This window comes from Limanda limanda, chromosome 5 (genome assembly GCF_963576545.1).
Source record: "Limanda limanda chromosome 5, fLimLim1.1, whole genome shotgun sequence".
In the NCBI taxonomy this organism is placed as follows: Eukaryota; Metazoa; Chordata; class Actinopteri; order Pleuronectiformes; family Pleuronectidae; genus Limanda; species Limanda limanda.
In genome coordinates, this window is record NC_083640.1 from 13,204,732 (window position 1) to 13,215,838 (window position 11,107).

The 11,107-nt window shown below is 42.2% G+C and overlaps 2 protein-coding genes across 2 annotated transcripts; both read right to left on the reverse strand.

Annotated features, from left to right (window-relative positions):
• Positions 1-430: 430 nt before the first annotated feature.
• On the reverse strand, positions 431-8,550 carry polk (polymerase (DNA directed) kappa). The gene is made up of 14 exons (XM_061071678.1): positions 8,187-8,550; positions 7,757-7,876; positions 7,459-7,611; positions 6,895-7,026; positions 6,616-6,766; positions 6,226-6,483; positions 5,292-5,416; positions 4,925-5,091; positions 4,798-4,830; positions 4,592-4,688; positions 3,732-3,903; positions 2,594-3,577; positions 1,383-1,431; positions 431-1,244 (listed from the first exon to the last, which is right to left on the reverse strand). The coding sequence occupies exons 1-14, from the start codon at positions 8,313-8,315 to the stop codon at positions 1,163-1,165; spliced, it is 2,652 nt and encodes an 883-aa protein (XP_060927661.1). The 5' UTR covers positions 8,316-8,550; the 3' UTR covers positions 431-1,162.
• Positions 8,551-9,851: 1,301 nt separating this feature from the next.
• Positions 9,852-10,870, reverse strand: LOC133001537 (uncharacterized). Its single transcript, XM_061071137.1, has 2 exons — positions 10,782-10,870; positions 9,852-10,605 (listed from the first exon to the last, which is right to left on the reverse strand). The coding sequence occupies exons 1-2, from the start codon at positions 10,787-10,789 to the stop codon at positions 9,852-9,854; spliced, it is 762 nt and encodes a 253-aa protein (XP_060927120.1). The 5' UTR covers positions 10,790-10,870.
• Between the last annotated feature and the right edge of the window lie 237 nt (positions 10,871-11,107).

The following is an 11,107-nucleotide window of genomic DNA, read 5'->3' on the forward strand; positions in this document are numbered from 1 at the left end:
CTCTAAAAGTAGTTGAACTTGTTTGTCCAAGGATGTTTGACTAGTTACACTCAGTCTTTTTTAGCAGTCTCACATTCACACAACCTGTTGCTGTTGGCAACTGGGAAGCTTCACCAGCAGCAGGTATTTATCTGAGAGACCAGCAACCCTGCAGTCAAACATGTTCTGAAAACAAACTTAATCAACACGTACTTCATTGGGTTCACGCTTTGTAGTCGAAAGTAACATAAACAGCAAAGAGAGGGCGATTCATTGTCAAATAATAAAAACAGTCATTTATTGCCACATTGATTTACATGATAGAAGGATTCTCTTATCTATATTATTAAATATATAATATTATCGTTGGAACATGTAATAAATACAAATGGAAATTACTGGATATATCGGCGTAAAATAGCTCAAACAACATTTGGAAATAGAGTTAATAAATATCCTAATTTTCAAGCGTACAGTCAAATAAAAACACGAGGCTCATTTTCAGGAACATAAAATATGCAATTGACATGAAACTGGCATCGAAAGACAACAAGGTCATTAAAAATCTCTTAAAACAAAAGATTGCGTTTGTCATATTTTATCTTGTGTATAGGAAAAAATAAGGCTTATTAGTGCAAATGCCTATTTTCTTATTTCAGAGATTTTATATACAAAAGCAGTTTTTTTTAAGACCCTATGTTTTTGATCAATGGTGGTTAGCACTGTTGTGTCACAGCAGGATGATCCGAGGTTTGAATCCTGATTCGGCCGTGGTCTTTCTGTGAAGAGTTTGCATGTTCTCCCCGTGTCTGTGTGGGTTTTCTCCCCCGGCCTCCTCCCACAGTCCAAAGACTTGCAGAGTGGGATAAGTTAATTGGAGACTTTAAACTTACCCTAGGTGTGAATGTAATTGTTGTGCACATGACAATAAACTCTTGAATAAATAATTTGTCTCTGTATGTTGGCCCCTGGGATACGCTGCTGACCTGTCAAGGGCGTACCCCACCTCTTGTCCACTGTCTGCTGGGATTGGCTCCAACTCCTCCCCCTTGACCCTCAAAGGAGAAGTGGAACAGATGATGGAGGGATGGATGTGGGACATCCACTGAAACCTTTGCAGTGACACCAAGGGAACGTGAAGAAAACTTCCCCTGGTTCTCCAGATAAGGATGTGCGCATGTTGTCACCTGAAGAACCTGTCGATGGTGTTTACAGGACCAGAGACTTTAGCTTTCTTCGATGGAGGAGAGGAAGGACAGTCCTGTCTAAAAGACCAAGAAATCAACATTTTGATTAAAACATGTTGACACAACTGTAAACTCATACATCTTTTCATAAGGGACATGCTAAATGTCAAATGCTAATATTTTGTGCCGCAGCAACGTGTGAGGAAGCAGTCTCACCTTTTGCTTTTTCCTTTACTTGCTTGCCTTGGCAGGAGTGAGCCTCTCTCTGTGAACAGGAACAGATGGATAAAAACCTTTTTTTTTTATCTCTTGTCTGACAAAAAAAAATGACCTCCACTGAGGAAGTACACAATTACAGAACCTTCTCAGGGAAATAAAGAGAGCAATCTCTGAGGCAGGATTGTTTAAGAGGAAACCATGGGTGCAGTTCATTGTAGGAAATGAACAGGTGAGAAAGTGATTCGCCCATTTCCGAGACCGGGGGAAAAGGGAGCCCCCCCCCCCTCGGATTGAAACGAGATGTGTCTTCTCCTCCTCACACATAGTCGGTGTCAGTAAATAACAAGGTCAGAGGTCACAGACTTTCTCTCATACAGACATTCCTTCTGTGGATTCCAAAGACATCACACAGCCGCAGCTTATAGACGTAACTAACAGGATCTGTCATCAGCACAGATTTATGCATTTTTGTCCGACTGATGTGGATTGTATTTTGGGGCGGATGCTGATATCAATATTAAGAAGTAGAAATCCACAAATACTAATATATATCGGCTTGTGTCCAGGGAGAGGGATCCCTCACATGTGGCTCTCTCCGAGATTTCTACATTTGTTTCCCTCCAGGTGATGGGTTTTAGGTAGTTTTTCCTTACTCTTGTTGAGGGTTGTGAACAGAGGATCTCGCATTATGTTAAGCCCTATGAGACAAATTGTGTGTTGGGAATGTGGGCTATACAAATCAAATTTGATTGATTGATATACATATATATAAAAATATTGGCGATGATAACTGTGAGTCCCTCTCAATCCACAAGAAAATGTAATCGAGGCTTTAAAGTTCACCCATCAACTTTATTATCAATAACTCTAAAGAAAAAGAAAAAACTTATATATAGAACTTAGATTAGATTAAGGAATTTGTACGTGAAATATAATGATAAAAGCACATTTTATCTGCATTTTTTATTCTGTAACATAAATTCATCAGTAAATATGAGCAGTCATTGATTTGCCTGGGCTCATATCGGCCCGTTTTTTTTTCTGCCAATCGATAAATAAGTCAGGCTCTATTATATATTGACAGAGTGTTGATCCATACGGTTAAATACAGACAAACCCCAAAGACACAAAATGCAGCATTACTGATGAATCACAATAAAAATGCATCATGATATTAGTGAGGAAGTGTTTGATATACACACACTCACCTGTGGCCTTGCCATTTGTTACTGAAGGAGGATTTATGGGCCATGACGTGCGTCCCCCCAGCTCATTCAGGACCTCCTGGTTGAGACAGAGGTCGACGTGGCGGTTGAAGACGGTGAGGTCGTCTGTGTCCTGGGTCAGCTGACACACCGGGCACATGAGGACACTGCACAGCTGTTGCGAGGGCGCAGTTTTATTCTCAATGTTCGACAAGACAGTTTGAATAGAATTGTCTGTTTTCAAGCTGTGTTGGTGTTGAAGATCGACTGTGTTCGCCTCCAGCTCTCTGACCTCACGCTCCTCCCTCCATTTTTCCTTCACCTCACGTTCTTTTTGGTTACTCTCCAAGTCCGAATCCGACTCTGAGTCCGGATCTGTGCTTTGGTTGGGCTTTCTGGAGGATCCACTCAGACACTGGTCTATGTGTCTGTTGAAGGCATTTAAATCTGTCGTCTCCACCTGCCTGAAACACACTGGACAAGTGAAGCTCTTTGACACTGAGGCGCCGCAGTCTGATGTGGATGCTTTGGCCTCCAAGTCTTTTTCTACAAGATCAGAGTCGCTATTCGTGCAGGCATTCGTTGAAGGCTCTAGAATATCTTCACCATCAGACTCTAAGGAGGTAATTACAGGTGGACTCTCCCTGTGTCCTTCCACCTGTGTGCTTGAACTTGCCACCTGCAGTTGTAATCTTTTCGCATGGGCCCTTTGAAAGAAAGACAGTTGGGGTTTTTCACCAGTCTGGCCTCCTTCTAACCCCCTTTTCTTGCTCTGCCAGGGAACTTCCTCCTGTTTCTGCGTGGGGGGACAGCAGTCGACGGTGCAGGTTTGGACGGAGCCACTGGAGAGATCCTCCCTCTCTGGTTTTTGCTGCTTTACTTTGACGCAGCCATCGGAGTCTGTCTTGCCTGGTTGAAGAAAGCTAATGATGCTCCTCTGCCGCGGCTTTTTGTCATCAGAGGTGACAAAAGCAGAAATTCGAACACCTACGAGCACAAAAACAAATGATCCAGAGAAAAATCCCAAACGAACGCCGACCGTGTTATCACTTCCACAAGCGGGCGTGTCACAGAACATTTCGATTTATTTCAAGACAGTTATATTAATTGATATGTCAGTTTAATTGCAAAATCTTATTACCCATGAGCCTCAGTCTGAGTGGCTGGGGGATTTCATTTTCTATTTCGGTTTTCAGTAGGTCCTTAGCGACGGCAAAGATGTCATCTGCTGTGGCGACAGCGTACGACAGCGTCAGCGCCCTGCTCTTCACCTCAAAGTTAACGTTCTTCAGCTTCAGCGTCACCGTTTTACCCTAAAATGAAGAAAATACAATGTTACGATCATTTCTGTTGTCTTCCCAACACCAATATCCCTGCTTTAAAGCAGCTGTGACATAACCAATGGGACATAAATAGAAGAGGTATAAACCTGTACAATCTGTCGCATCAGCGATTGATTTGTCAGAATGCATTTTTGTAACACGCGACAAAGTGCTTTCATAGTAATGTGATCATGTCCTAGGGAGACATTTCCGAGGCTGATAGAAGCCCCCGCTGTTTCCTTAATGGCCCTCCATTTCCTCCCTGCTATCACGGCCACTTCGGGACCCAGGCAGGGGGGGTTACGGCCACGCTGGGGCCATCCCGTCCGTTCTTTATCGATTCGGAAAAGGGTTGGAGATTTGGTTTGGAAACAGGGCAATTCTTGGGTGGCCTGGAATGGGATTTGTTTTTATCCAAAACTCTGATTTTGTAGTGTTTAAATTCTCTCAGTCTGTTATTTCTTTTGAGACAGTTCTTCTAGAACTCTGAGGCAACACCCAGCTGAGCTCAGTCTGCCGCAGCTATAAAATAAACCACATGCATGGCTGATGTAACCAGGTCAGTGTCTAAGATCAAATGCAGTATTGTGTGAGCCAAAACATGTTCTCACTCTCCCTGCTAGTACAGAAAATGTGCGTAGTGTTACTACATAAAGAAACCGGCTCTGACATTCATTACCTTCAGGTCCTCTTTCTTCATGTCTTGTGCTAAATCTTCACAAAGCTCCCTGCACAAAGAAAACTGCTCCTCAGCTGTATTGAGCTCTCTGAATGTCCTGTAGGAAAACAATGTCACAATAAAGGAAATATGAGTTCAGAGGCCAGATGCCAAAAGAATAAATTAAATCCTGTCAGGGTCAATTTATGCCTTTTTAAAAAACCAACCTCTCTGTGCTCATGCTTTTTCTTTCTTCGTGCCTGAAAGCAAAGACCATGAGAGTTACCTCTATTTCTGAAATTTTCTTTTGCTTTAATCGGTTGTGTTGAGTTTGATCAAATAAACAGACATTACCTTTGTATATATGTGGAGCCTAGACCCATGGAAACCTGCAGGAGATGGTGCCAGGCCGTCTCAGAGAACAACAATGACAGCAGCACCATCTGCTGTCTAAGGTGAGAACAGCTACTGACGCAGAGAGCATTCAGCATCTTCTCACTCACCTTCCCGACCCCAGACACCTGAAGGAAAACCCAAAAACATTTCCACTATTTTTGAATATTCACACAGATTTTTCTTTCAACCACCTTTTCCCCATCAGAAGCACATCATTAATCACAAAAACTCATGATTACATTCTAACAGCTTTCCATAATTATTTATCGGCAACCCCACAAGGCTCTGTTTATGTTTTAGTTTGAGCAACCAATGTGCACTGTACTTTGCGAATCGGAAGATTCTGGATGAAGTCCATGACCGCCGCTCTGGTGGACGGGAGTCTGTACTGGCCGTTGGGCTTGTTCATGTCACTGCACACCTTGGCAAGCATCATGTTTGGAGCGATGCCTAGGGAGAGGGAGTAATGTGACTGAGAGGTGTGTTTGCAGATGAACAGCTGGTAAAACATGTGCATAATGTTGATCATAATTCTAAACATCAAGACAGACTTTGCACATTTTATTATTATCGTTGAGCAGTTTTGTTGTTGTTAAGAATGAGTTACACAGAGTTTCCGCGGGGACATAAAAAGTCGTAATTCAGTAATATAAATAGGCCATAAATATATTAAAATAGTAGGTACTTGGTCTTAAATGTGTTTAGGTATGTCTGTTAAAGATAAGGACAATATTTTGGTAGTACGCACAGTTTACTGTCTCTCTGTGTTATAGTTCTTTCTCAGTGATACAGATATTAGCATGCTGTAATAGACTACAAAAATGACCATTGTAGAACTGATAACTGATAGTCTATTAACATCCCGGTCAGAATTGATCGCAGTGCCCTCAGCGTGACTGTGGTAAATTAAAGACTATGGATACCGACTGTATCTGCTTGTAGTTTGCGGTGTATTGAGATTTATTCTCGACCAGGATACTTCCCTGTATCTTCAATTATGGGGAAGTGTAAAGATTAATTCTGGGACTTTGATATTCCTTCAAATCTGTCGTATTTGACATTGGTCCTAAATTGTGTTCAAAATGGTAGAACTCAAAGAGAAAAGCAAAATGATCAAAAATAACATGGCACTGTTGAGTAAGAGGAGGTGATGCATACAAACGTGATATCGACTAATTCATCTATAACATAATTATAATTAAAGAGAAACAATAAAGGATGCAGTTTTAACAATCACACCTGATTTGTTTCCCCCTCACCTGCACTGGCAGTCAGCATCGTCTTCTGCTCAATGCGGAAGCGCATCTCTCTCACAGCTTCCTCGACAGACGTCCCAAACACCTCGAAAGCACCACCACCACCACCAGCAGCAGCAGCACCACCACCACCACCAGCAGCAGCAGCAGCGTCAGAGCCCAGCAAGCAGGGAGAGGAGCTAGGGCTGTCCTCAAACAGCACTGGAGACAGGTCGATCACCTCTGGAGTTGCCTCTCGGTGAAACTCAATCTGATCTTCACCTTTTAACAGAAGAGAAATAATTTCATACAATAATCAGATGAAATGCAAAAAGGTGTTCTATCAAATTGTCTAAAAAATACAAATAAAAAAACGATCACACCATATAATAATTCCGTATAATTAAGTCCTGCCTGTGGTAGTGCTGGTGTCGCGGAAGCGATGTGTACGAGAGGAGTCCGGCCAGCTCTGCCTCTGGTCCAGATGGTCTGTAAAATCCAGATAGGCTTCATCCAGGCTCATTGGCTGGAAGTGAGGGTCATAGTCGGCAAAAATCTGCCGGATCTAACAGAGGGAAACACATTCATGAGCACCTGTTAGTTTGAGCAAGAAGCCACAAAGGGCTGCATAGAGCTGTTTGTGAGCTTGTGTGTGTGTGTGTGTGTGTGTGTGTGTTGTGGCATTGCTCTTACCTCCTCACTCACAGCTCTGTATTTTTCAAAGTTGGTTGGAACAATGACTAAGTTAGGGCAGAGTTTTTTTGCAATGAAGCCGGGCATAGCAGCTCGGACCCCGTACTTCCTGGCATGGTAGTTAGATGTTGACTGAAAAAGAAAGGGTGAGATCCAAATAAAGCACTTTTACATAGGGAAGGCAAACTGGTGCAAAACTCTTGTTTGAATGTTAAATTTGGTTACGTTTGAAATCAATGATCTAGAATTTTACAGTATTATATTCTGAACTTAATTCAACATATTAAGAATTAAGTAAGTGATGATAACTTATTCCCACAAAGTAATGTTTATAACTTATGGTTTGAAGATCAATGATGATGGAGTAAATATTTCCACCATGATGATAGTTCCTGCTTGTTATGAATTGCAGTTTATATTTAACAATTACCATTTCTCCCCTGACCTGCTTGTGTTGCTAAATGAGTTCTGGACATGTTCAATACCTGGTGCACCTATACAGACAGCCAAAACTGAAATTAATGTCATAATACAGTTCATTTCCCTGGTAATATATCAACCTACCAACATGTTCATGGATCCTACACCCATGGGTTTCTCCTTCAGCTCAGGACAGTCTCTCATCTCCACAGCAGCATAGAAAGCGTCCATGTCCACATGCACAATCGCACGGCCTAGATCACGACCCGTCTCCAGCGCTGAGGCCATCCTGTCCACCTGCACCGAGAGATTTGATCACAAACACTGAAAGCGTGATGTTTGAAATGTAGCCTTTACACCTGATCACATTTGTCTACCTATGTGTTATAAATAACAATAAAAGTAACCAAAGCCACCAGCTCCAGGCCGTAACATGTCTTACTTGAGCTTGAGCCGTCTTTAGCTGCTGATCTGTGATCTGTGCCTTTTGAAGCATCATTTTCTCAATGCGCTGGTTCACCTGCTGCTCTCTCTTCCGCTCATTCTCATAAAACCTCGATCCCTGCAGCAGAACGACAAGGACAACACAGAGTTACAGGAATTACAGATCCTGCAGCACAGACACAGTGAAGCTTCAGTGTTCCAGGACTGTGTCATCACACTGGGGATATGGGAGTTTCACACAAGGCTGGACACAATCTGTAACAGTGGACATCACATGTCTTCCACAGCTCACGAGAGCCTGGTTTGTACTTTTCTACACATACCTAAGTTAAGAATGATGGTGGTAGCACAAGTGAGTATGTGTTGATCACTGGGAGTATGTGTGTTTGGACGAACTGAACAAGTGACTCTGACTTGTCTGAGTTTACCTTGGACGACTCCATGATGATCTTGTTGATCTTGTCCCGGTCCAGACCCTCCATACCAGCCTTGTTGTCGTTGAGAGCCATTCTGGAGAGGAAGCCCTCTCCTTTGGAGAACTCGACCCCATTCTCCATCCTGAAGAAATGTCTTTAAATGTAAAAACAGTCGTTTTTTGGCCGGTATGGTCCAATGAACATCGATCTTAACTCTCTTCTAAAGTTAGCAGATAAAGCTGTAAGACAACGTAGCACTGTTTCCCATCATATGAGCGCCTTCTCCAGCTCGATCCAATAACCATCAGTATATAAAATCAACAATTTGTATATATATATATCTATCAGCTGTCTAACAGTGGATCTCCTGAGTCTGTCTGACGATTGTGTCCCTACATGTTTTGAAACCGTTTGAAACGGACTGCACTTCCGCATAGTGTCGTCACCAACGGAAGAGGCGGGGCTTATTTGAATGACTCTCTCTATATATAAATATAGTATATAAGTAGTATATAATATATATATATGAATAATTTAATGTTAAAGATGGTTTTGTGCTGAACGTGCGTTTGATATGACACCGTGCCATCTAGAGAAGTTTTACAAAATCAAATTAATTTCCTTCAAATGAAGCAAGTAATATAGCCCAACATGAACATGGTCCACTGAAATAAAGTTGCTCCAATTTATTTTGTTTTATTTTATTTTATTAAACAGATTCTATTTACAAACTCGAGCAGCTTGTATTTACCAGCACTGTTTAGGCCAGAGGACGAGCTACAGAAAACACAATAGGACTCTGTGATTGAATTTGCGATCCCTTCAGGGCATTTCTTTATTACGTTTGACTTCACGCAGCTTTCCCATTGAAACACGTGATCTTGAAGTGAGTTCCTTTAAGAGCAAATGTGTGTTTAGGCTCAGGTACTGACCCTGTGTGTGTGTGTGTGTGTGAGTGAGGTGTAATTTCATTGCTGAATCATTGTTACTGTGAATAATCTTGCTATTAATATCCACATTCAAATGTAGAGTTTAAGTTAAAGTGGGAATTTGCCCGACACGCAGTGCTATTTGCCATTTATCTATCTATAGACCTAAAACATTCAAATGTGTACAGTGCTTTCTAATGTACAGAGTACAAAAACTAGCACATAATACATTACTACATTGAGGATTTGTATTAAAATAGTGTGTAAAGACACTAAATAAACATTAACAGTCAATGCAGGAAAAATGTCAGATAATACCTTGTGTGGTGTTGCTACTTTTACTTTTGTAAAGGACATTTTCAGAAGACTTTTGAATATGGTTGAAAACTCAGGAAAAAGATAGTAATTGGAGCTTGAGTTCAGACTGGATTACCAGCGCAACAATATGAAATGAAATCAGTCAGACTCCTGTATTTTATGTTATTTCTGGATATTTGTAAGTGTGTTGAAAGACTGATAGAGACAGACTGCGATAAAACAATACATTTATTATTTGTAATATGAAATATGACATTTAAAGGAATTGGTTATTTACACTTGAAATGACTGATGGACATGATACAATATAACTACATGAATCAATAATTAAAAAGATATCTTATCTTCATAATAAAATGAAATGGAAAAGAAATGATACATGATAATTATATCCAACAATGCGAGGGAATAGTTTTTTCACTCTGCCTCTTTAGTAAGAAAAGAGCAGCAGAGATTTTTCCTTCACCAGTGAGTGAAGGGACGGACTCAGCCGAGCCTTTTTAGACTTTTTAAACTTTTGTGTCTTGGCCTTGAGGTCCATGTTCTTCTGCTTTGTACTGGTGACAGCAGGAGGAGTCACAGCATCTGGTGGGATGGTGGGTACTTGAGAGAGACCCTCATCACCCAGGACCACAGCAGGCTCAGCAGGAGGAGTCACAGGAGGAGCTGGTGGTGGAGGAGTGAATGCTGACTCTTGATGAGGCTCCTGCTTCACCTCTTCAGCAACAGTGTTTGGCTCCTTTGTTGAAATCCGTGGCTGAAACAGCTCACAAATTTTATTTGATGCGATTGTGATGATGGACTTCATCAGATCTACTGCAAAGCAGCTGATCTTCTCCATCAGGACGGGGGGAGGGAAGCTCCGTCTAACACTGTCCTGGATCAACTGGACCAGTTTGTCCCTGGTGGAGCGGGTGAAGCTGACTTCAAGGAGCAGTGAGGGCAGAAGTTTGGAGACCTTGTCCTCAACTGCTTTGGTCAGGCTAACAGCCAGAACACTGAGGTGCTGGGACGGCATGTTCAGGCAGGTGTCTTCAGGAGGCAGCCAGAAGCCCTGAAGGACCTTAGGCACCACCTCCAGCACCACCTCTGGTGGGCCCAGGTGTTTGGAGGTGATGAGCTGCTGCTGCTGCTCCTTCAGGATGCTGGAGAACTCCTGAGCCAAACTGATGATGCTGGGATCTCTGTAGGTTACAGTCATTGAAAGTTTGTGTTAACACAACTTCACAACAGCGCAAACACAAAACAACCACTGCAGAGTAAACTAATAAAAAGTATGGAGGACCGATGTATTCACACACACACACACAGACACAAAGACACAGGGAAATTAATTTGTGTGAAATATGACAAAACTCACCTGAACATAGGAGGCCTGGTCTTTTGGGACTTGAGGAACTGCCGTGCCTCAAACTCAATGTCCCTCTTCTTCAAACTGTTGCTCACCTCCCAGACCAGACACAAGGAAAGAGGATGTGATGAGAAGATTGGACGACTTTACAGAAGAAATCAAGAGTCATTTAACAATTTAGGCCAAACTCCTGTGATGTCTTCTCAGGACTGTGTACTCACCAGATTGTACAGATTGAGCAGGGGGAGGGACTCAGGGTTATCGTAGGGCTCCAGATGAAACTCCCAAAGCCTTCACAAAGAAAGAAAACACAAGGTTCATGTCTACTGCTCCTC